At 40.2% G+C, this 26,383-nt stretch overlaps 1 protein-coding gene across 2 annotated transcripts; it reads left to right on the forward strand.

The window, feature by feature from the left end:
• The first annotated feature begins 9,460 nt into the window (after positions 1 to 9,460).
• METTL22 (methyltransferase 22, Kin17 lysine) lies at positions 9,461 to 22,403 on the forward strand. Of its 2 annotated transcripts, XM_068699166.1 has the most exons (11): positions 9,461 to 9,578; positions 10,142 to 10,484; positions 12,335 to 12,685; positions 13,075 to 13,115; positions 13,200 to 13,344; positions 13,816 to 13,887; positions 14,455 to 14,508; positions 15,660 to 15,740; positions 16,752 to 16,854; positions 17,638 to 17,806; positions 19,327 to 22,403. In XM_068699166.1, the coding sequence occupies exons 2-11, from the start codon at positions 10,358 to 10,360 to the stop codon at positions 19,360 to 19,362; spliced, it is 1,179 nt and encodes a 392-aa protein (XP_068555267.1). In that variant the 5' UTR covers positions 9,461 to 9,578; positions 10,142 to 10,357; the 3' UTR covers positions 19,363 to 22,403. The 2 variants fall into 2 exon arrangements, with proteins under 2 accessions (XP_068555267.1, XP_068555268.1); XM_068699167.1 differs by lacking the exon at positions 9,461 to 9,578 and having other exon boundaries at positions 9,586 to 10,484.
• The last annotated feature ends 3,980 nt before the right edge of the window (positions 22,404 to 26,383 follow it).

Below are 26,383 nucleotides of genomic sequence, written 5' to 3' on the forward strand. Positions count from 1 at the left end.
GAAAGATTTTGAAGCATTTACAAAATAGAAGACAAAGTTAAAACTTAAATCATGTTTTTCATTTCACTCACTACATGTTTAACTCCATAATATATTAGAGAAAATTGGAAAGAAACTTCACAGTATTGACGTTATGAGCAAGAACCAGTTGCACAGGTGTTATATGGCTTCTTTGAAAAACCCTATGCCTGTTCTTGGGAGAAAACATTGGTCCATCTCCATTGCTTCTCCTCCCTGTATTCAAACCAGGAACCTGATCTGTGGTTTCTAAGGACATAGTCATTTCATTGAGACTTGAGAGGATGCAGCACACCACCACTTCTGATGACTAACAGATCTTGTTACTTTCCATCTTCCTCCTGAGACAGCTAGTAAATGATGATATTTCTTATTTTCTTTCATTTTCTTAAGCAAAAATTATATTTTCCCAAACTGATCCATCCTTTCTCAGACAATAAGCTGTTGCTCAGTTTCTTGCTTTGCCCGTATCGATGGTATCTGTAGGATGTCTCCAGTTCTCAGGATGTCCCAGCTTCCCAAGCCGAAGGCTGAGTTCCTAGGCCTGGTTCCCAGCCTGGCAGATGTATCTCCTGTCGGTGTTCAGCAGCTGTTTTAAGTCACTATTTTCTCATGGTTGGGTTGTCTTCATAACTGCTGCCATCACCAGGAAATGTCCTATTTTGTCTGCTATCTATTTTTTTTCTTGGCTGAGGAATTTAATAGAAAAAGAGTTTATTATTCAGCATTCCAGTAAAGCTAATTGAATTCTGAAATTTATTCTTGTTTTAAGCTATTAAAAGGTTACAGCAATTACTTCCTCTGTGATTAAAAAGAGAAAAGCTAAAGGCAATGTATGGTATTACAATTTTTAGAGTTAGTGTCCTTTGAAATTACTAGCTTTTGTCTGATTGATCTGAGGTTTGACCATTACTTCTCAGATTTAATCTTTTTCATGCAGTTGTACACATTCATTTGTTTGAACAGCCTCAGGCTGCAGTGAATTTAGAGGGCAGGCCAGTCAGAATTGTACCTTTGACAAGAGAATACAGGGCGTACGTCGCAACGTCCTCACGCCTACTCAGTATTACCTGGTCTGCCAAAGAACCCATAGTGTAGTTATGTGGTATTGAATTAAAAGGGTAATTATATGAGGGACATGGCTGAAGTACCCAGCACAGATTATTGCAACCAATTAATCTTTTTTCAAGTCTTGCTGCAAATTGTTCTGTTGAAAAACTAGTTACTGAGGTTACAGTAGGAAGGGTAGGTAACTCATTCTGAGCCAGCTGACCGTGGCATCCTCATCTGCTTGAAAATTCTGTAGTGCTGCACAGATTGTATCCTGTGATCTCATCTGCAACAGATTCTAGCAATTTTATTCTGAAAATTGCAGCAACAAAAAATTCTGTAGCATCACCTATCATTTTGCTTACTGTCTGCTAGGGAAGAATCTTCTGTCTATGCAGAGACAGCATCATCCATGTCTAAATGGAGGTAGATTAATAGTATCTCTACAGAGATCTCTTACCAAGCAGAATATAGGTTTCTAAACTTTTTTTCTTTTTTTCTTTGGGGGGGGGGTGAGGGGGAACATCATCTTTCTAGTTACTGATTAACATATCCCATAGGCTCTGGGTCAATAAAACATTCCAACAAAAAGCATATAACTTCAAATGTGTGTACATTGATAGTGATTCCATGATCAAAACCTAAATGAGACTAAAGTCTTCCAGAAGCGTGACTGTGGAATTATTTGTTGGAAGTACACTGTGAAGGCAGAAGTCAACTTATGCTGTTCAAGGCTTCCCGTTGCAGGGAGCAGCACTTTGATCCCAACAGGATATATGCTTTTATTTGCACAGTGCCCTAAGACGATAGGTCTGCCAGGACCTTGAAGAAGTGTGCCATGTTAGTTTACATCACAGTGGTTTCCCAAAGGAGAAACCTGTGTGCTTCTGAATTTAGTCACATCATGCTTAGGCATCTTCCTTTGGACTGGGGTGAACTTGAGTCTCGAGCCTTCCTGCTTTCACTGTGTGAGAATGGAACGTGGGAAGGCTTTGGTTATCCATGCTTACGCTTGGTGATGCCATGAAAAAGACTGAACTAAAGGATCTCAAGAGGCTGGTTTAGGTAAGCTTCGTAGTTAAGATTTTCCAAATACTTCTCTGTTTTCAGGCAGTACAAAATGCTCAATAAAGAGATTAGTCACATCTCATCCTTTTTAAAGTCCTTAAAGCCCCCCAAAAATACCTTTTTTATCTAGCCTTTCTTTGAATAGACAGATGGTAACTGTAAGCATGCAGGACAGTTAATCCATTGCTCTGAACGTACAAAGTGTTAGCTCAAGTATGTGAAAGAAAAGCTCCTGGTTTAGGCACTCTACTTCTAATCCTACCTAACAATAACAATATCTGAAAATGATCTCCTTGTTGTTGTATTGAATATAATTTTTTCCAACATTTTCTTCTTTCATTTTTGATCTCCAGCACTGTAAAGGACCCAAACCTCAATGCTGTTTTTATATGTCACTTCTCCCAGTTGGTAGTAAGGCCTCCAACTCACCTCAGTCCCCAGAGATAGCAGCACTGTTCCGCCATGGTGCATCCCAGCTTAAATGCTGTATTTAAACATATTTAAAAAAAAAAAAAAGTAGTCTTGAGCCTCATATCACTCAGTTACTCATGAAAGATGCCAGACAAAAAAGATACGAGTATTGATAATAAAAACCAACAGCCTTCCTCATTTCTCTCCTCTTGCAAATTGCGCGCTCTGGAGATGAATTTATGGAGCACTGGGTTGAACACTGATGTGACCACACACAAAGCACTGCATAAAACCCTGAGAAACACAGTTTGATCTACTGGAAATTGTAGAAAACACAAAGTAAGAAAGGAAGTTTGTGTTACTTAATCAATCAAGGATTTATTTAGCATGCAAAGCAGAAGTTGTGTAGCTTTTAAGTGTATTGAGCTGGTACAACAGGTGCTGATAACCCGAAACACTGAACAGGGACAGGCCTGGCATGGACAAGTAAGTTCAGGAAGACTGGGTATCAGGGCACAACACAAAAGCATGGCATGCTAAACAGAAAGAGCCCATCTGTCCCAACAGAAGGAGTTTAGATTGCAGTCTCTGTGGGCAGCCTGTGCCAGGGCTCTATCATCTGCCTGGTACAGAAGTGGTGCTGGTGCTCAGAGGGAGCCTCCTGTGCTCCGGTTTGTGCCCGCTGCCTCTGGGCCTGGCCCTGGGCACTGCTGAGCAGAGCCTGGCTCTGTGCACCCTGTGAGAGATCCCCGAGCCTCCACTTCTGCAGGCCGAGCAGGCCCAGCTCAGTCAGCCTCTCCTCACAGGAGAGGTTCCCGTCCCTCCATCGTCTGTGTGGCCCTTCACTGGACTCTGTCCAGTGTGCCCAGGTCTCTCTCATACTGGGGTCCCAGCACTGGGTGCAGCACTCACTGAGCTGAGGGAAGGATCGCTTCTCTATCTGCTGGTTCTGCTTCAGCTCCATAACAACAGCATTCACAAACAGTGTATTAGCTGAAGTTTCACTTTCCCTGAATCCGCAGAACTTGGAATTTTCTATTATTCCTCCCATTGCAGGCTTTTCTACCAGACATAGTCGCAGTACTGCAAAATCACAGTGTGTCACTTCAGCTATTCTTCCTGACAGGCGTGCTAGCAAAATCCTTTCTTTTTGTGTGACGGTATTTCAAGAATCTTTTCAACCAGGAATATCAAAGTAAGAATCTTGCTTTTACATTTCTAATGAAGAAGTACTGTTTTGCTTTGTAAATTGATGTGTTTCAGTTGAATTCGTTTTTAAATATTTTTCATACATGATTAACTTAAATTGAAAAAGCAGCTGGAAGATGACTTTTTATTTCTGAAAGCATAAATGCCTCTGTTTCCTTTTATGATGTCTTTAGGCTTAGAATCAAGTCCATTAGACAGGCCATTAGCAGGTTCATAGTTGTCCTTGAGCTCCGCATCAGGCCAAACTAGACTGAATTAATTTGATTCTTCTTTGTTCTGATTTTATTTTTGGTGTTGGGATAGTTTTGTTTTGTGCAAATGCTTTATCATAGGCATATTGTTAAGTTTATGGACAGCTTCACTTATTTATTGCTTTGGCTTTGTTATTCCTTCAGCTTCCCCAGTAAAAAATACAAATGCATTTTCCATTCATTTGCACTGTAATTTGTATTTAAAATGAAATATGCCTTTGCACTTGTTTATACTACTGGTTCAAACAGATAAGCTAACAGCTGCTAGAGAGAGATGGACATGAAATGTTCATAAAGAGAAAGTTCAGAATTGATAAATCTGGTAGAATGAAATGGGTATCAAGGTGACATTATCTTATGATGAAAAAATTCATATAGGCTAAACTGAGAGTCTTGGCTGCACTGCAGCAGGAACAATGGGGCAGATAGAGAGCAGGTGGTATGTGCTGTGACACGTAGCATTACCTGCTTCGGGGCTAGGCCTGGAGACATCTGAATTAAATCGATTAATACATACAAGATTATGGAAACCAAACACTAAGCCTTTGGTCAGGGAAGGTTTGCATCTCAGTTGGATACATAGTGGGTAGGAGGCAGAGACAATAAAGACCACACACAATGAGCATCACACTATTCTCTGACCCATTTGTTGCTTCTTTTCTCTTTCCACTGGACTGATGATTTTTCAAGCCATGTTTGTCTAAGCAGATATTTGTTAGGGATCTAGTAAAAGCTTAGGCACAGATAAGATACAGCTACTTTGAGTGCTTTTTTGTGTATAGCTCTTACATGCTGAATAATTTATCCTCTCTTTGCTGTGCATTCTACGGTACACGTTTAAGTTGGCTGCGTTTGATGTAAACAAGTAGTGAAAACTAATTCCACGTATCTCCTTTCAACAGCACTGGTATAGTAGGATTGAAAGGATGGGGGCCGATGTATTTCTTCTTCCTGACAGCCTTCAGTTTGGTTTTGGTTTTTGTTTTTACTGACCCGATGAAAGCACTGAATGTGTTTCTGTCTGCTAAGCATGTAATGAAAGAAAAGAAGACAAGCAAAGAGACAGTACAGTAAGTACTGGAAAGATATCATCAGCCATCAGGGATAAACTACTGAACAGTACAAGATCAGATAGATTTATTTGTAGTGATAATTCATCTGGTTATTTCTGTCTTAGAATCAGCTCTGTTCTCTTACACATTGCTAAGCAATTAGATTTGTCCCGTGATACATATTTTTCAGGGCTGTCTCTGGTTTTCCTCTTCTCTGTACCTCGTGCAGCAGTGCTGGTGTTTCAGAAGGCATCCTGCAAGGACATTGTCCTATCAGTCCTATGGGCCATGAAAGGTTTGGGCAAAAATGGGATGCTCTGGGGTTGCCTTCTGTAAGCAAACTCCTAGTTCATGGGGCTGTGAGGAAGACATAAAATTGAAGTGCATCTTAGTCTTTTACAAAATAAGTAGATCTCAGGAATTTGAAATACAGTTCAGGTTCTTGAGATCCTCGTGACTGTAAAACAAACCAATTTGGCAGCTTGAATTTTGAGAGTGAAATTCTTGTGGCAATTTCTGGTGCTCTTCTAATCACAATATGTGTTGTGGGCAGGAGTAGCAATAAACATTTCCAAGACTTGCAGTGGAAAAATAGAGCTTTTAATATAGAATCATAGAATCATAGAATATCCTGAGTTGGAAGGGACCCTTAAGGATCATCAAGTCCAACTCTTGACACCGCACAGGTCTACCCAAAAGTTCAGACCATGTGACTAAGTGCACAGTCCAATCTCTTCTTAAATTCAGACAGGCTCGGTGCAGTGACCACTTCCCTGGGGAGCCTGTTCCAGTGTGCAACCACTCTCTCTGTGAAGAACCCCCTCCTGATGTCAAGCCTAAATTTCCCCTGCCTCAGCTTAACCCCGTTCCCGCGGGTCCTGTCACTGGTGTTAATGGAGAAAAGGTCTCCTGCCTCTCGACACCCCCCTACGAGGAAGTTGTAGACTGCGATGAGGTCTCCCCTCAGCCTCCTCTTCTCCAGGCTGAACAGGCCCAGTGCCCTCAGCCGTTCCTCGTACGTCTTCCCCTCCAGGCCTTTCACCATCTTCGTAGCCCTCCTCTGGACACTCTCCAACAGTTTCATGTCCTTTTTATACTGTGGTGCCCAGAACTGCACACAGTACTCGAGGTGAGGCCGCACCAGCGCAGAGTAGAGCGGGACAATCACCTCCCTTGACCTACTAGCGATGCCGTGCTTGATGCACCCCAGGACACGGTTGGCCCTCCTGGCTGCCAGGGCACACTGCTGGCTCATATTCAACTTGCTGTCTACCACGACCCCCAGATCCCTCTCTTCTAGGCTGCTCTCCAGCGTCTCATCGCCCAGTCTGTACGTATAGCCAGGGTTTCCCCGTCCCAGATGCAGGACCCGGCACTTGCTCTTATTGAACTTCATGCGGTTGGTGATCGCCCAGCTCTCCAACCTATCCAGATCCCTCTGCAAGGCCTTTCCACCCTCAACAGAGTCCACAACTCCTCCAAGTTTGGTGTCATCAGCAAACTTGCTCAAAATACCTTCTATTCCTACATCCAGATCGTTTATAAAAATATTGAAAAGTACCGGCCCTAAAATGGAGCCTTGAGGGCCCCCACTGGTGACCGCCCGCCAGCCTGACGCAGCCCCATTTACCATAACCCTTTGGGCCCTGCCCATTAGCCAATTGCTCACCCATCGTATGATGTTTTTATTTAGCTGTATGGTGGACATATGTGTAACTATGTTAGAAACCAAGTAGAGCTACATTAGCAAGACTGTAAGCTGTACTGAACATGAGGATCCTTGCCTACAAGGATCAAATAATGAAGCTAGAATCAAATTCATGTGCCTTGTTGTACTGGGTCTGGCGGTAAAACCACCACACTTGTAGCAACTGAAAATTTAAGAGATTCATTGTTAGACACTGCCATGAAAATGGTGAGGGAAGATGCAAACAATGTTACTAAAGAGAGAAGGTTTTTATTTTTAAGACACAGGAAAAACAAGTATAATCCCTATGAAAGGGACAGTGCATCTTTGGCCTGTGAGCTTCATGCACTGTTTTCACCAGCGTTTCATTGTCATTCATGCTGCTGTTCCACACCAGCAGTTCATGACTAAGAACAGGGAATGGCAATTGAAATTAATGGCAGCTAGTTTTCATTTTGCTTCTGGCAGGGGTAGCCTGGTCAGGGGCAAAGTACAGCACTGTGAGGAAGTGGGAGCCAGAAGTTTTGAGTGGATGCAGATGAGGTCATTTTGGTTGGGCCATTCTGAGTGGTGACTGTAGTGAGTTCAGCAACTGTAGCTGTCCTGCTGGGAGTAGAAATTATGAGCCAGAGCAGGGAAAATGTAAGAAGAAACATGACTTTAATTTTTCTGTCACCAGATGTGGCCAGCCCAGACTTTGCCTTCCCTCCCACACCTCTCAGAAAAGGTAAAGTTTTTATAAACTAAATACCTTTACCAACTTCAAGGAGTTGTTGAGGTTGCTAAGTTATTACTACACATCTGCTTTGCTTACAGAAGTGCACACAGCCAAAATCTCACTTCGGGGCGTGTCCTCATAACCTTTATGCTGCAGTGGAGAGGGAGGATGAGTGTTGAACCCATCTGCCTTCTGCTGTGGGGCATCCCTTCAGAGCTTCAGGGGCATTTCTTGGTCTGAAGCTTTCCTCTTTTTAGGTGTATCCCTGCAGCTGTTACCAGCCCACAGCTCCTACTCATCCATGGACTGCCTCGTTGCTGAAGCCCTCTTGTGTGTAGTCCAGAAACTGCATCTGCACAGCTAGATCGTCAGCTAGCTGTCAACTGCATTAGAATGTCTGCAACCACGCTGGCTCCTTTAAGACCTGCAGCCATGAGCTATTCCTGCTTTGCCTAATGATATTATCTATGTGAAACAAGGTAATTGCATTTTTTAGAAAATAAATTATAACAGCTCCATTTGTCATACAATATGCTCTTGTGTTTAAAACACGTGTGTAATGGAGCGAATCGCCTAACTTTTTAACTGCAAACTACAAACTTTGTCTGCACACCAGTAAAGTATCTCCTACTACAAACTGGTAAGATTTTGTGACAAATATCTGCCTTGTCTGCATGTTGTTAGTGCTTTATAGCACTGGAGAATATGCCAGCAGAGAGAGACTGCAGTAATAACTTAACTGGCAGAGTATCACCACAGGAAGCAAATAATATTCTGGTCTTTCACAGGAGCCAGACAAAAGGAAAACAAATCTCCGAAGCATTTTGTCAGATATTCACCCACAGACACTCCAAGGAGAGGTCTGAATGGCTCACTGTGTTTTCCATTTCATTACCACTTAGACTGTAAATACAGGGAAAGATTGCTACACTCTCTTAATAATTCTTAGTCTTTATAAATAGATGCAAATAACAAGAAACAGAAAGACGTCTAAAAATACAGACTTTGCATTACATTCCAAGTTTTTTCTAAGAGTATTGATTTTTTTAAAATCTTTCTTTGCTACAAGCATCCACTCAAGAAAAATACAAGGATCATGCGTAGCAACTCTATCATAGTATATAGTATCATATAGCAAGTAATTAATATGTAGATGCCTGCTTTTGAGCCAGGTCCTCCAGCAGTTTAGATAGGAACAGCTTGACTAGCCCTTGAAGAGGAACTGAGCTAGAATCCAGATAGGAGTTAGAGCATAGCTATGCCTGATGCTGCACAGAGACTGGGAACCAGAGGTGTGGGCAGCCCGGCCACCACAGCACGTGGCACCCACAGGCTGCCCGGCCAGGCACTGTGGTGCCAGGGGAGAGCAGCCTGTCCTGGGCCCTGCTGTGCCTGTCCCAGACCCTTAGACCCGAGGTGTGGGTAATAGAAGCCGCTGGTCAGCGGGTGCCTAACGCTGCAAGTTGCCTACATCTCTGACTAGTTTCCCCAAGCATTCTGGCACAGTGTTCCTGCTCAACACCTGACTCGGGCTTCTTTATTTTACCCGGCTCATTACACCTGGTGAAAACTTTGGGGTTAAGCAAAGCTCCTGCCTCCAGTCAGTGCACGGCTGCGGCTGTAGCTCCATCTAACCCCACTGCGGCAGCAGCAGCTCTGACACTGCGGCTACAAAGTGCTCTGCCCGCTTGCCCCTTTGGTTTTGTTCTGTGCTGGCGTGTTTTGAAGTTTTGCATGGAGCTGGGTATGAAGCGAGGCAGCGTAGCTCTGAGCCAAGTAACTAACGGCAGTGGGGAGCGTGGGTTCGCTGCCTAAGCGCTGCGGCTGCTTTAGAGACTGACAGAACTTTGCTGACGACTCCTTTTGCCAGCGTGCCGCACCCCACCTCGGGCTTAGCGCTAATTGCAGAACCTCTGCGTGCCTGCGAGGGGCCAGCGCCTACACCACAGCGCAGCGCGAAGCCACCTCAGCGTTTGCTGTGAGGAGCCGCGCAGGGCTCGGGAGCGGGCACGAACGGCCCCGGCAGTTCCTCAGCGCCGCGGCGGCCTCGCGTCAGCTGCGCGCCGGAAGGGGCCGGCGGCTCCGCCATGGCGGCGGGGCCCGGGCTGCGGGAGGTAGCGGGGGGCGGGGGGGGGCGTGAGGGCCGAGCCTGCAGCCTCAGGGCGTGGGACGCGGTTCTGGGTCGGCGTCTGCGGCTCGGCGGCGCTTCGCGAGCCCCCCGCCAAACGCCCGGTTTGGGGCGTGTGGGGAAAGAAACGGCGCCTCTCGCCCCGTGTGCCCGGGGGGTCAGGCACCCGCTCGTGCCCCAGCGGAGCTGTGGGTGTGAGGGAACGAGGGGAAATACAGAGCGCCGGGATGGCAGGCACGGTGCCTTACCTGCCCTGATCGGCAAGCTATGTGCTCAAGTCATTTCAGTGAAGACTTGGCTTTGTCAAACTGTACATTCACACTTGCTTTTTCACGGGTTTGTTAGTTTTTAAGACTAGCTAATTAGCAGCTCTACTACCTAAAGTACGTGGTATCTGCCGGCAAGCTGCTGGTGATGGTACAGTGGAGCATTGCTAATGAGAGCATTGAAGCATTGCAACTTTATAGTCCAGTGAAACCGTATTTTAATCTTCTAAAATGCTGCTGGAACAACACTATATAACTAAAAGCTGTCTGTATTTGGTTTTAGGTTGAGTATCCAAATTCACAACTTGGTGTCGTATTGGAGCATGGGGGAGCTTGCACGACTGCAGCTTGCATGAGCTCTTCTCAGTACCTGCGCCGTGAGGTTGTCTCGCCAAGCAGAGCTGCTGCCTGACGCCTGCTGACAGAAACTATTGGGTCTCTTCGTGACAGCACTGCACAGGAAGCTGGTTACTGTAAATGTGCCTCTCACCAGCGTATCATGGGAGATGTGACAGAGGAGATGGATAGCCTCACGTTCAAAAGTGACACTGTGCTTTCTGACGTTCACATACACTGTCCAAACAGGAGACATCTCATGGTACGGTTGAATGCAGTTGGACAACCAGGTAATGTGTATTTAGACTGATGGAACTGTATTTTAAGTATATTTGAATATCTTTGTAATGGCTGAATCCTCTTTTGAATGGTTGATAGTAACCAGTACATATTTTGCTCCGGCTAGAAGCAGAATTGCTTCCTGCTCAGTCTTTAGGAAGAGGGCTAACTGGATTGTCCTTGTGAAATTAAATACATAAATTAAAACTATTAATGTGGAATTTGTAGACAACCCATCTTAAAAAAAAAAAAAAAAACACAAGTTACTTTCTGAGAAGAAATAACCACATTAACCTTCATGACGGCTTAATTTTATTTATCTGTAATCTCAGGACAGCACCTTGGGAATCATGTTAAAAAGTTAGGATGTTTCTTGCATGTAGACTAAAGCTGAGAAGCTATTGGTTTTAAATATTATCACTTAAAATAAAAAGATAATTATTCATGATTTCTATAAAATTTTTAAGTGATGATTTACCATTTGTTCCAGAGGAACCTAACAGCTTATTTATTTATTTGTTTGTTTGTTTGTTTTAAAAAAAAAGCAATGACAAAGCTCAGTATAGCAATGGACTCACATTAGCAATGGCTTGTATAATTTGAAGAGTCAAGGCCGTAGTGGAAATGAATTGACAAATGAATGCCTCTGCCAGTTTGTGGGCTTCTGTAAGGTTGTCAGGGAAAATGACTTTGAAGCTGTTACTAAAATGTTCTGCAGAAAAGTATCTCTTCTGCTGTGACAAAAGTGTTAATTGTTTTTCAAATCTAGTTGAGACTTTAAAAATAAAAAAATCTTGCAGTTATTCTAGTGCATGCTAATGTAAAAAAAAAAAAAAAAAAAGTATAAGAGACAAGAGGGTCAAAAGGCTTTCCAAGGAAGTAGAAACTAATTATGACCTTGATCAGCTCAAAATCAGGTAGTTAATGCTGTGATGTGTTGTCACAATGACTAGCATTCATTTGCTGTGATGTGAAGATCCTTTCAACACAACAAAATGAGAGTCAGTGCTGTGTACTCTGGAATAAAGGAATTTGCCAGGTCAGAACTGGATTGTAGTGTGACAGCTTTAACTTAACAAATGTGACAATAGAACTTCATACACTGTGGAGCTGTTGAAAGCAATAGTGGCAATTGGTTTCCCTTTGATAAGAAAAAACACAATTGTAAGAAATTCTTAGAATCCTGCTGGTATTGACCTTTTTCACTGGTCATGTTCTTGCTTAAAAAAAAAAAAAAAAAAAAAAAAAAGTGGTAGCATGTCAGTATGTTCAGCCTAAGCTGATAAGAGACAGATTGCCTATTTGTGCTGTCTCATTCTGCTTTAAGCTGATTTCAAGGTAAAAAGTTAGGTGAATCTCAAAAGACTTTTTAAATAGTAAAAGTAATTCTGTTTACTTTTTACTAGAACATGTTAGTTTCTTTTAAAACAGGAACTAAATCAACATAAAGATACAAATCGTAATTTATTATATTAATTCTTCTTTCAACTTGGTTTAAGCTTGTCTCAGCAGAAGTTCTCTTGAAGAATGTAAAAAAAACATTCCTTTTCCCAGTTGCTAAAAGAGGTGTTATTATATCAGGTGAAAACATAAACTTTTACGGAGTAGATGTTGAGTCAACCAGTAGACTGTGGAAGTGCTTCATTTATTCCTACCGTGACAGAACTTAGTAGCAGAAATATTTCTTCCTAGCAAATAGAACTATATTTCAATATACCTGTATGATTTGCAATCTTCTGTATTTTTATAATATATGAAATGCACATCAAAATGTCATGCATCTGGAAATTGGCCTACAGATTCTGTTCTTGCCTAGTGCTAATCTTAATATTCTTCCTCCTCCTGCTCCGTGTTCTTGCAGTATTCCTGTCGCATTTCAAACTCCTTTGGAACACAGACAATTCGGCATCTGAGAAATCTGGAAGAGAATCTACAGCTGAAAGAGAACACCAGTACAGCAGTGGAGATGAACTGTGTGACAAGGACAGGAATAATCTAAAAAATGAAAGGGAATCGAATACTGAAGGACTAGAAGCTCTGCTGGATGATGATGGAGACTTGGAAGTGGTCAGAAGACCTCGAAGCACTTCTGATTTAGAGGCAGAGGATCTTTCAAGGGATAGGGTATATCCTGTAATTCTGATGAAAGGGAAAGAAGATGATTTTGAAGACGAAGAACAAGAATGCACTTGCACTGATGTTGTTAAAATAGGTAAATAGCAAGCTTATGTTCAAGGAGAAATGGGATAAATATCTGTTTGGGTAAAACAAAAGAAAAATAGCTCTTATAAATTAAACAAAAGTAGTTAAGTGAAAGGAGATAATAAACCAAACATAATACTGTGATATTGTAAGTATTTTAAAAACAAACTGCTTTTCTCCAGAAGTGATTTGGGCAGTAGCATACCATAGGGGAATGGTCCTACTTCACTAGAGTGGGGTCTTCTGCATTATCTAGCATTACTATTTAAAATGAACAGTGGTTAGTTCTAGATATAAAAGGGAAGCATGAACTGACTTTTCAAATTTGCTACTTCCTATGGAGCTTGATTTGAACAATGTTTTAAAGCAATTATTTCTGCTCCTCCTCCATTTTCACAGAGCATACTATGGCAACCCCCTTAGAAGATGTTGGAAAACAAGTAGGTATTGTACCTTGTATTATCTTGCTGTTCATGGATTGTGCTTCAGAATGTGCCCAGTGTAACTGCATCTCTTATCTGAAGGTCTGGCGTGCGGCTTTTCTCCTTGCTGACTACGTTCTGTTTAAACGGGACATGTTCAGGTGTTGCACAGTACTAGAGCTTGGAGCTGGCACTGGAGTTACAAGCATTATCATGGGAACAGTTGCCAGCAGAGTTTATTGCACAGGTAAGGCACTTGCTTTTAATGAAATATTTTCATGAAGCTCCACAAAGCAGTATTTTCATCCTGGGATTTTCATCCTCATCTATTCTTTTTTTAATTAATAATTTGTTATCAATGTGTATAAAATTGTGTTTATTGAAAAGTAGCAATAACTTTCACAACAGGATGAAAAAGCAGTAATATTTCTAGGTGCAAGCATTTTAAAAAACAGTATGTTGCTGTGAGTTCAGGATAGTTTGCCTGTTAAAGTACAGCAACCTAATGTCGTTATTCAAGGATGACTCAGAGCTTAGTACTGAAAGACACAAGCAAGTAGAATGCTAGGGAAGCAGTTATCAAGGGAGAGAGTTGCTCTGAATTTTCCGTAATCTCATCAGTTTGACAGAAATTTAGAGAGTTAGTCTGAGAGGTTAGGGACACACGCAGCACATGTAAAATAATCTTATTTTGAATATTGTCACTGCTTCTTTCCAGATGTTGGTGACGATCTCCTGGCCATGTGTGAACAAAATGTTGCATTAAACAAACATTTGATGGAGCCAGGAGGTAAGTGCTGTGCAGTCGATACTTGTACTATTGCCTATCTGTGGAATTCCTTTGGGATTAAACAACTTAAGTCATTAGCAATGTGGCGTGTTTACATGTAAAATTAAACTTCTGTCTTGGTTAAAAGTCACTCATTTAGAAAGATGGAAGAAATCTATATGTGGTCCATAATGGGACAGCTTCCTTTGGAAAAGAGCAAAATACTTGATCTTTCTTTGGTCAGCAGTTAAGACAAGCTGTGGTTGTAGTCATTGTGTTAGTTTCACTGAGGTACTTGGAGGATCACAGATGTCTAGGTGCCAAGGGTCATGTAAACAGAGTGTAAATGACAGAGGTGGAACTCTGAGAAGTATTTTGCAGCTGAGATATGTAGAAGAGAAAGTGGGGTGTTTCTGATCTTTAAGTTCATCTTACATTCCTTTTGTCAGGGGTAACTGGTTTTGTAAAGTAAATGATTTGATGTTCAACCTTATTTGTTTCATGTGTCCTCATAATACATCTTTGTCACTTGTTGCAGCACTGGCTGAAGGGCTGTTTGTGACTGTTGTGGTCTTTCTTCACCCACAGGAGGAGAAATTAAAGTAAAGGAACTTGACTGGCTGAAAGATGAATTCTGCACTGGTAGGTAGTTGTAACAGGTCCTTTGTGATGATTTTTTTTCCTCTCAAATCCATCAAGAAAAGTTCACTCCACTGTTTATGTAGTCAGCTAGCTAATGAGTAAGAAGAGGATTACTGATAGGTCGAGGATAAGTGAATAGTGGTTGTCCTTTGCTTAGTGAGATCAAAATTCAGAAGTGCAAATACAGTGTGTCATTATGTAGTGATAACAAAATCCAAGTACAATGACGTGGATTTGTATAATCCAGATTGTGATGTGATGGTATTGTGTTGCTTATGATGGCTTGCATACAAAACAATGAAAGGTCGGGGGGAGGACAGAAGATCTCTTGAAGGTGTGTAAATCTTTTTTTCCAAATGTAGGGATGAATGTGTTATATTTTACATATTTGGAAAGAGAATACAGTTTGCTACTTTTAGTAAAAAAGGCAGTTAATGTGAGTAATTTTAAAAGTGCAATTAACAGTAGTAAAGCAGATCAGTAAAGCTGTCTAGTAGTTACAAATATCGACCTTTTGTAAAAGAAATTTAAGGTCAACACAAAATTATAGCACTTGGGTGTATGAATCCTGCTTTGCTTTTTAGGTTTTGGTATCACTTAACTGTAGTAGTTCGATGTAATGATTAGAAAAACAGAACATCTAAGTAGGGAAGTAAAATCATCCTTTAGACTTTCAAAAGCCTCTCTAGGACCTTAGAAATTTTCATGAAATGATAGCATTTAATACTGCTAGTTGAAAAGGCTGTGTGATCTTTAGACCATCAGAGAGAACATCTAAATTTTAACCAAGTCTAAATTTTAGAAAGCATAACTAAGCAGGAATCCTAATCAAATTTTGCATGAAAATGCATTTGTTTTCTGGTTAAATCTGTGATCTTCCTACAGGGTAGTAATTGGTTGTAAATTCTTATGTCAAAGAAAACTTACTTGTGCCAATCGATCCTGAGAGGACTGGACATATGGCACAGAAAGCAAAGGACTGCAGAGAACTTAGGGAACAAACGGAGGCTGTGATTTCCCTGTAGTGGGATGCTCTGCTTGCTGAGTAGCAGATGAGCAGAGGAGTTAAAATGTTTGATTGTTTGTTTTTAAGTCTATCAAACACTTGAGCCAGTTAACCCTGTACACCAAAGCCATCTTTGTTGTTACAGATCCGGAAGCTCTTTTTAGCTGGTCTGAAGAAGAGATTGCTGATTTGCATGACCACTGCACTGTGATAATGGCAGCTGATGGTATGAAAATGTAAACAGTAAGCTTTTTACATCAAACACGAGTAAATAACATAACCATGCCTAATTCGCTTTTGAAATCTAACAGATCAGATCCCTATCTAATTTGTCAAACCTCTGCCACATGTTCTTGTCTTTATTTTTTTTTTAAACAATTATATTTACAATCTGAATTATCAATAGGAGAAGAGACACTGAAAACATCCACTAACCTTTTCTTTCGTTTTATGTGGTAATTTTTGTAACTAAATAAATTACTCAGAGAACATAATCACACATAAGTGATGAAATTGACTTTCAGAAAAAAAAGAGTTAAGTGTTGTTGTCCTACCTTTGTCTTTCATCAAATAACCTCTATACAAATAAAGATTGATGGTCAAAATCACGTGTACTGTAATGTGGAAAAGAAGTCTCAAGCATTGCTCTTACCCTTAGAGTGTGTCCCTTCAGACATTTTTCACTTACTTTCCATTCTTGCTTAATGGAAAGAAAAAAGACGAGCTAGCTTATCTGTATAGAAAAACTTCTTTTAATATTTAAGTAAAGGAGGATTATTTTTAGTTATGATATTGAAAGATATTGGAAAACTGGCTTCCAAAAAGATACGCTCATAGTGGTATAATTTACTGCTTTTTTAATTCTTATTATTAAATAAAGGTGTTCCTATACACTGTGATATCATGCCTTTTTTAGCTTTACGGTAAGATATTTCCAGGATGAGGGAGTTTTTGTTAAAGTTTTGTAAGTTGCCTGACGGAAGGGATTGCCATAGACAGAAGAGAAATCTTTAAGAAGGTCTGACATAAAGAGCAGCAGTGGATATTGATATAGGGTCAGTTGTTGCCATTAAAAATATAATACTTTGGGATTTAGCTAAAATAATGACTTATAAAAAGCTCAAATAATGACTTATTTGATTAGAATGATCTAATTAAGGTTTGTTGTTGTTTCATGCCTGAGATTTAAGTAAGTACTACTCTTAAATGTACATACTCTGTGCTCTTTTTCCTGTAGTGTTCTATGATGATGACCTGACAGATGCCTTGTTCAGAACGCTGTATAGAATCTCACACAACTTGAAAAAATCTTGCACAGTTTTCCTAGCAATAGAAAAGAGGCAAGTATTACCAAGAAGCACTAAAATTTTACATGCTTACCTTTATTTGGAAGAAACCCCGATTTACTTGAAGGTTTTATGATTATTGAATTGGTTGATCAAAGGCTGCAGTAAATGCATTTGGTTTTATACTTATTTAATTTTTATCAGTTCAGAATTTTACTTCCAGAAGAGTTTGGCTTTTGTGGTCTTACTTGTGTCTTGCATCAGATAGATAACCTCTGTGCAAATAAAGGTAAATAGTTGGCTAGTGTGATCTGCAGTACTTGGTGTGTACTGTGTGTAAAGTGTGCTGTGTATTTAGGAGGTCATGGACTAAAGTGTCGAGTACAGTGAAGGAGCTTAGAATGAGGACATAATCTTCCAGCCTGCATCCCTCCATAACAATTTCTCTTGTGTTTTCTTTGAAGGAATCTTTGTATGTTTTTGAGTACTCACATGTTGTAGTCTGTTCATGAAGTAATGTATACATAGTCCGTGTGTAAAGATGTGTAAGCAGTAGCTATTCATATGATTTGTTGAAAAACGTTTCTCCCAGAAGCTAAATTAGTGATTTTGTTGAGGCAAAATGCGATAAGATCAATGGAGAGCTTCATGCAAAATTTCCTGGCTTATGGATAGCATGTCTCATCAGCTTTTTGGGGGCAGCAGGGGTTACTTCTTTGACTGTGAGAGTTAATTACACTGAGAAGACCCACATTTGCCATTAGCTGAGGAAAGTCACATAGCTCTTTAAGAAACCAGTATAGGAGAAAGGTTTTAAATTAAATATTTTTTTGCCAGACTGAACTTCACTTTAAGACATATGGATATTACATGCGAAGCCTACAGCCACTTTAGAAATACTCTAAATGATCTGGAGAATCTCCAGGATGGAAAAATGAAATACATTGTAGAGCCCATTAAGCCTGATTTCTGCCAGTTTCTCAGTTATGAACGGATCGAGCAGTTGGTAAGTGGCATTCATTAAAATAAATGTAATGTGTTGGGCTAATAATCTCAAATTAGATTTTAGCTGTTTACTTAATATGAAGTAAGAACAGGAGAATAAATATTACCTTCTTATTTCCATTTATCTGTTTATTATTTTAAAATAATTCTTGTCCGTGCTTACATAATCTATACTAAATTGACATAACGTGCCCTTTGCTATTATGGAGCAATACAATGGCTTAGATTGTTTCTTAACTTCTGAGGAAATGAGTGCAATTTCCATTACTTTGTAAAATACATGTGTTGCGATTGACTAGAAAATGGACCAATATCTCTTTTCATTTATTTGCTTGTAAAAGAGCTTTCATTTTATAGTTTTCATAATTCCTTTCTCAGCTCAGGGTTAAGGTAATAATATTCTAATACCTATGAAGAAGTTGATTAGTAGTAAACTTCTGGTATTCAGAAATGTATCAGATACGTTATTTCTGGTTTTCTAATTACATTCCAAGCATTCGTGGTTCTCTCTCTCTATTTTTTTTTCCTCAGTTGTCTTCTCTTACGAATATTGTGCAGGCTAGCTAGTAGCTTGCTAGCTTCTATAGTGATACAAATTAACTGACCTTTTGGGAGAATTTGCAAGTCTTATAGTGGATTGCAAATCTATTACCATGTAGTCAACATGCTATTGCTTTGTCTACTACAGTATGTGTGCATAGTAAGATTCTGGGGACCAGAGTTGTTTTGTGAGATTGATTTATTTTTCTAGTTGGTGCTGACACCTTCAGGTACCAAGTTTTGCACATATGATTTATAACAATTATATTTTTACAAGTGTAAAAATATAATACAGGTTATATCTAAATGTGTAAACTCGTTCCCTGCATACTTTCTATAGAAGGTTGCTACTGGTCTTTGAAATAGATGCATTTTTTAAAACACACACGTGTTTTTTTATTGTGAAGTACACTGCCACAATTCAAGATGTCATGGTGATGAGTATATGATAGTCTGATTACTAATCTTTATATGACAGGCAAAGCTTATACTGATTTGTTCTACAAAAATGAAGTGCTCTGTTTTTCATCTGTGTTGTACAGTGGATTGAGAAATGTGTGTGTGTGGATAAAACATGCACTTGTGGGACCTTGATTCCTCAGTACATCAAGTACTTTTTCAGTTGTATCTTTATTGGCATTATTGGAAGCATTTGTCAATGCAGGCTAAGAAAAAGAGCAAGATTCTCAGTCAAAATGCGGCAGAAAATTATGTAGACCAATGAAATAATTTTAAGAAACTACCTGAATTATACTACTTATTATTATAAAATAATAATAATAATAAAATCCATGCTGCAGGAATAAAGGACTCAGTTCTGTTGCTGTCTCAAGGACAATTTGGTGGTCATTCTAAGAGACTAGAGAGTTGGATTGACTATAGAGTGTGTCTTAAAAGTTGTGTTAAAGTGTGCATGTTTAACATTATCAAATAACAGTCTGCTGGCCTGAGAATTAACTATAAATATTTTTTCTCCTATAGGAATTGTGGAAGATTACTGCTGATCAGCTAACGTGACAGGGACATGAGAAAATAGAAGATATTTATCTAAGGACAATGACCTTTTTTTTTCAATGTTTATTAAAGAAAAAATCCTGCTGGAACTGAGTTCTCAGAAAGTAATTCCACGCAGATTTGCCTTACCTCAATAAGTTTTTGTTTTGGCACTTAGGACATGGTTTCTTTGCTTCCGTTATGAAGCTGGTTAATGTTGATCTTCCGAGTACGTGCTGGATGAGAAGCTGGCTGTGACACGGTACTGTCAGCTCTCCGGGACTGATGGCTTAGGTTTTAGATTCTGACAAAGAGGTATTTAACTTTGTTTTGTGTGGCTGATTTGCAGATGTCATGCATATTCCCCTTGGGTTTTCTGAACTTGGACACTGTTCTCAGTCTTATCCTGAGTTGCACATTATTATATGTATTTATGGACACTTGTGAAACAGTCCTCTGTCATGAACTTTTCTTTAAACAGTCTGTTTATGAAATGTAGTTCTTTGGTTTTGGTTTGCATAAATCATGCTAGTTAGGGCAACTGTCTCAACTGCAAAGAGACAAGATGCATTTAGTCTGAGCCTCTAAAAATGTTCCACATAGGTCTCGGAGCCATATTGTCCTGCTGGCATTTTAAGCTATTCCGTGCTTGCCAGGTTGAGGATAGGAAGGTGCCATGTGATGTGACCTCGCCCTCTTTAAAAGCCGGAATTCAGAATGTATACATGTGAGGCAGGGGAGAAGGAGGTGACCCACAATGTCTTGCCCGTGAGGGGCTATCAGTGCCTTAGCTTTTGGATTGAAGTACAACATACGTATCCGATCTCTCCTGAGTTATTAATGAAACCAAAGTTCACAGTATTTGTACTTACTATAAATGTTACGTGTCCTATCGTGTTTATATCACTTGCCATATGTACACTGTCACTCAAATTCTTGTGCCTACTGGATTCTTTAGCATTACAAGAATGTTATGATAAAGCTGTCGCAGCCCATGACTCGTGGGAGTGTGCATACATTACATTAGAAGCATCTGGTTGTCTTCTTGGAAGTCTGTTCTACATTTGGTTTAGTTTGGTTGGTTTAGGTCAATTATTTCATAACCTTAATGCTCATCTACATGAAGACATACTTGTTCTATTTTTCATGTTGTTTAACGAGGTGAAAGGTCATTAGATGAAGATGGCCTTTTCCTTTGAGTATAGCCAAAGTAAAAAATACGTTATGTTGGCGTATACCTGCCTAGATTATTGTAGAACTCTCTCAGAACCCTCATTTAAAGCTGAATGATAAAACAAACAAACAAAATCCTCTATTTTAATCCAAAGATTCCGAAACCAGAATTCTGGGTTTTGGTGCGTAGTGGTTTTGGCAACATGCGACCTCCACTGTCCTAAATGAGCATCTGAACAGTTAGAACCTAAGCCATAGACTAAATGAACTCTGTGGGCAGTTTATGGACATTTCACAGGGGTGGTTCATAGACTAAGGGAACGATACGTGGGTATGAGTTGAAGGATAGTGATCAGTGAGCACATACTGGATAAGGTGGGACTTGAGCATAATGTAAATGGTGTGGAATGAGGGGTGGATATTTTTACCGGTTTTGTCTGGGATAGAGTTAATTTTCTTCATAGTAGCTTGTGCTATGTTTTGGATTTGTGTTGAAAACACTATTGATAGCACACTGATGTTCTAGACATTGCTGTGCAGTGGTTACACAGCATCAAGGTCATCTCTGTTTCTCATGCTGCCCTGCTGGTGAGTAGGAAGGGAAGGGGACGCAGCCGGGACTGCTGAGTGCAGCTAACCAAAGCCATGCTCCATACCGCGTGGCGGTGTGCTCAGTAATAAAAGCTAGGGGAAAGAAGGAGGTGGGAGGGATGTTCGGAGGTACGGGGTTTGTCTTCCCGAGTTGCCGTTACACGTGGTGAATCCCAGCTGTCCTGGAAATGGCTGAACACCAGGGGGAAGCAGTGAAGGAGTCCTTGTTTTGCTTTGCTTGTGCACGCAGCTTTTGCTTTACCTATTAAACAGTATTTATGTCGAACCATGGATTTTTTCATGTTAATGTTTCCAGTGCCGTCACCCATCCACGTGGGGGAAGGAGAGAGCAGCTGTGTGGTGCTGAGCTGCCTACTGGGGTTAAACAGAAGTTTGTTTTGCAGTGATATTAACTGTGACAAATTAACTGAAGAAAACTGTTTTTAATGTAGCTGCTCATTTAACTAGTGATTTTCTGAAGGTTGTAGCAAGAGATGAGTGTGAACTGATGTGAAATAGTGTATGTAGTTAAAGAAGAGTTTTACTTGCATGGGAATACTGAACTCCTTTGGAATTATCAATGGAAATTCATCCAGGTAGGGGGGTACTCGAAATCTGTTCAACATAGAATTCAGTCACTTTACCACAACTGGCTTAAATTAGCATCTGAAAAAAAAATATAATATATATATATAAACACATACATACACCTATGTCTTTGTTTGAGTAAATATGAACATCACTGCTGCTTGGGAAGCAAGCTGGAATAGAATTTCCTCCTAAAGACATAAAGCTAATCTTTCTGTTGAAGGGAAACAACTTCTTTGGGGGATCGGTGACTGAGGTCTCCGGTCAGCTTGCAAATTTGGATGTGACACTTATCACTAATGATAAGGAATAGTCAAAACCAGGCAGTAATTCTAAGAACACAAGAATTGCAAAGAGTGTTAGAGTGCCTTGGCTTTGCAATATAAATGAGAGAGAAATATAGGCTGACCTGCCAGGGAACTGGCTGCTGCTACTTAAGGATACTTAGTGAGGACCTTTTCAATTTTGTTCTTAATCGCGCTTTAAATAGGTCAGACATGGTCGTATTTTTTTTAGAACTCATCGCATGAATTTACACCTTGTTTGTTATGATGATTAAAAGTGGAAAATTGCTTGGTGTTAAGCATACAGATCATGACTGGAAATCAAGTTAGTGCCTAAAATGATAATACTTCTGGCATGTTACCTGTATGTATATGATCAAGATGGTGTTGTGTTTTTCTCCTAATAAAGCATGATTTTCTTAAAAATGGTATGCTTGTGGGGTGGTGCATCTGAATTCTGAAAAATTCCAACAGATAATGTTCTTTGATTTTTGCCAGTCCTGTCTTATAAGTGATTTTTTGATGTGTGTTAGATGCAGTTTGCCATGATTCTAAAATCATAAAAGAGAAAATACGCTGGGGGCAGGGGAGTGTACTGGTGTGTGGACAGCACTCCGGTATAAATTGCATGTGGCTTTCAGGTCCTACAGAAAAGTCAAAAGTATTCAGCATCAGTTTGGATTGTCTTGGACTTGTGAGCTACAAGGAAAGAGTTTGCACATTTTATTGTCAAACACTTAAGAGCTCTGCTGGCTTACTCATACATTTCTTTTTGATCACCTTGTAGTGAGTAGGAAAATAAAAAGGTTTCTTTTTTTATTTGAAAACCAGTAAATGTTCCTAGTCTGTGTCACCCATTTCAGCACCAAATGTTTCTACTCTTCTGTGGAGTTGAGATTGGAAAGGTTTCACACAGAAAACCGCCTTACTCCTCAGCTAAGTAAAGGTGGTCTGCTCCTGGGACACCTCCGCTTCTGGCTGGTCAGCCAAACACATGGTGAGGGTGGAAGGCAGCCTGCACAACCCCTGCAGGGCAGTGCTTCTGGTGAGGGAGCAGTGTCCTGCTTCTGTTAGGAAGCAGAGTAGTGGTAGATCTTCTGGTAGGATTTTGGTTGGAAACAAACTGATTTTTCTTTTGTCCCTCCTCTGTTTTGAAATAATACGCCTGTCCTTGGTCCCCATCCTCGGATGAAGATGCCCAGCATCCCTGTGCTTCTCTCTTAGGAGGAATGCAGGTGCCAATTCTAGATACTGGTCAAAAGAAGAACTTTGATGTGACGTTTGAATGAGCCCTGCAAGTTGGTAATGTTTCTTTTCATTCTTTGTTGACATGAAACTGAGCAGCTCTGTTGTGAATTTCTGTTTGGAAAAGTAAACTTCAGTGTGTCTTTTTGTATTAGAAAGAAAAGTTATGTGAGATAATTGCTTTATTAGAGGCATTATACATGTAGATGTTTATTAACTCAGTTCTCACGTGTAGGTGGCTATTCATACATCATACTTGCAGCTCCATCTGCTGTGCAACACTTTGAGTCAAAACATTTTGCAGCTTGTTAAACACCCTTGTTGTTAAACACTCTGTTCTTTTCTGTTTTAACAGTATTGTGGGTTTGTGTAACAGTTTAGGTTGAATACACAGTTCTGCACTTCTGCTGACTTGCAGATGCGTGTGTTAGAGATGAAATGACTGTGGAAATAATCACAAGAAAGGCAGTGTGTAATTACTAACTTTTTAACGGTACTTTTAGGATGCTGCCTAAAAGCAGCAGTTTGGGATTCTCAGGCAACATTTTAGGAAGTAGCGGACATAAGGTCTTGTCTGTGCTAGGAACTTGTCATTTGTTAGAAAATCAGAGCTTAAAGTGGAGCTCCAAGTTATAGCAGCTAAATTTCATGAGATCAGCTCTTTGTTGTTTTAACTTGACTGTTCTGGTGAACTTTCACGTGCACCACTGGTTCCACTTGGTTTGCGTTTTCACCAGAAACTTGAGGGTCTATCCCTCACAGCTGCCTTTCTGTTATTTTTCTTTTTTTTCCTCTGTTCTTATGGTTGCATTTCTGTTTTGCAGTGGTTTTTTTTTTTTCCATTGTGGTGGACATCTTCATGAAAACTGAACAAAATTTTGTGAGCTGGAGATTTGTACTCTGTTTCATGTAAAGATCAATAAGCCAGCGGACTCCAGCATCTTTCCTTAGAGAGCCAACGTAATGCTGGACTGTCTCCAGTGGGGTAGCACAATGTGCTCGGAGTAAATTGTGAAATCGATTGTTTCGCAACAATAAAAATGACTGGAGTTGATTTTGGAAAACCTTAAGTGTACGTTAGCAGCGACCTTGCAGTATTAAATGACGTTATAAACATCCATCTTGCTGCTTCTGAAGCACAGACCTACCTCTTGCTAGAGATCTTAAATAGAATAAAGAGAGGGGAAATAGCAAAGTGGATAATACAATACATATACAATAATATAATATGTATATAACATAATAATATTTAATAATACAATATAATACAATAGTAATTATTGTATTTTTCCTGGTGCTTTACAAATAAATCATGTTAATTATACAAATAGAAATGAGAGGAGTCCTGGTGAGAAAATGAGATTCCCTGAAATGAGGGGGAGATTCACAGAAAGAATCAAAGAAAATCCTAGAAACCAGCACAGGGAATTAATTCTTGGAAAGCCAGTGGGACTTGGAGGGGTAGGAGCAATCCTACAGAACTGAGGGAAATCTTAGAAAGTAGCGTTGGGCTTTCCGTGGAAAGCCAGGAGTTGGGGGATCAGGGTGGGGGGTGCAGTCCTACACAGCAAAGTGAGGTTTGTCAGGAAGCAGCACAGGAAACTCCTAGGAAGGAATGGGATGGGGAACTTCTGAAAACAGTAGGGGAAATTCAGGAGCCCAAATTTCTAGATTATGCATACAAGTAAACAATGTACGATCTTTTTTTTTTTTTTCTTTAATGTCCTTTTATGTAGAGATAGCAGCCTGCTAAAAGATGAAGATGCAAGTAAATGTCTTTTTGGAGAAAAAAGAGGGTAGGTTGCTGGGGACAAAATGAGGAAGCAAGTCCTTGGTTTTATTCCAGCTGTGCAGTTGCCTCATTCCTTGCAGTGAGCAAGGCACTTTTGGAAGCCGATTTCCACATGTGCTGAGCTTTGGCTTGCTTGCCTTTGAAGATCCCTGGTTCAGCTGATGGGCTATGGGGCTGTAGCTGAGCCACACACAGCCTGTGCCTGTCTGAACTGTGATCACTGTAGGGTATGCATCATGTTTTGCTCTGTTAGCTACAGGTCACAGGTATAGTCTTAAATCATGCTTTATTTTGATATAAGAATAGGTGGCTGCAGTAGAAGCAGTCCTGCTTTCAACCCCCTTGGGCTTTTTTTTTTAATTATTATTTTACTTGTATATTTTCCACTTCCATAATTTTGGTTATAGCAGTTTTGCAATCTGAGTCAGTTTTCGAATCCAAGGGCATCTAATTGCAGGTGTATTTCTCTATTAGCTCAATGAACTAATCCAGCTGACTCCTGTGTTCCTGTACAAGGTCATCAGCAGAATTTCGTTGCTGAGGTTACAAGGAGCAAGCAGACCCACCTGTTTTGAAAACAATGGATCACTGGGTTTGCTTTGGAGTTCCACAAAACCATTCTCCTAACAGGTGTGGATGAATGCACCAGCACGTGGCATTTTAGGAGCTGTATTACTTGTAGTCAGATTGCCAGAAGTGCTGATGCCAGATGCTGCTGTTGCTTTTAGAGGCAGTTTTTGGTGCTGAGTGTTGGGTCTAGAAAACTAAAGATTGCTTCTGAAAGATGGATATTGAATTCCTCTGTATCTGCTTGTTGTGAAATGTTAAGAACAGTTGCCTGTCATAAACTTCAAGAGATTTTTTGAATATAAAAGTAAATTGAGAATTATTCTCTTTGTGCTTATAAGGTGTCTTTAAGATGCAGTCCAACTTGTGAGTGTGGTGGTGGTGTTGGTAACCTGGAAAACACAGCTGGCAAAAAAAAAAAAAAAAAAAAAAAGAGCTTTTCTGTATATTAATCCCAAAGGGAAGGGACTGAAAATGTGTTAAGACTCATGTGATGTGACATAGAAAATTGGGAAGGAATGAAGGTAGGAAGAAGTAATACTTGTCCATTTCTCCCTGCATTTTGAAACGTGATTTTGTTCATTTGATGACACGGTCAGTGAGAAGCTAATTATGGTTTAGCAAAAACTATCAGGCTCAAGTCTTGAATGGGATTTGTGAAAGCTGCTGCAAAGAAGCTGCTTCTTTTCTGCTTCTTCCGTGTCTAGTTCAAGTCCTGTTCCTTCCTCACTTTTTCTTACCTTCTAGAGAGAAGATTATTTAGTGGTTTTCACGGGACAAAATATAATTTGTTGATTTAATGTGC

This window comes from Anas acuta, chromosome 15, assembly GCF_963932015.1.
Source record: "Anas acuta chromosome 15, bAnaAcu1.1, whole genome shotgun sequence".
Taxonomy (NCBI): Eukaryota; Metazoa; Chordata; class Aves; order Anseriformes; family Anatidae; genus Anas; species Anas acuta.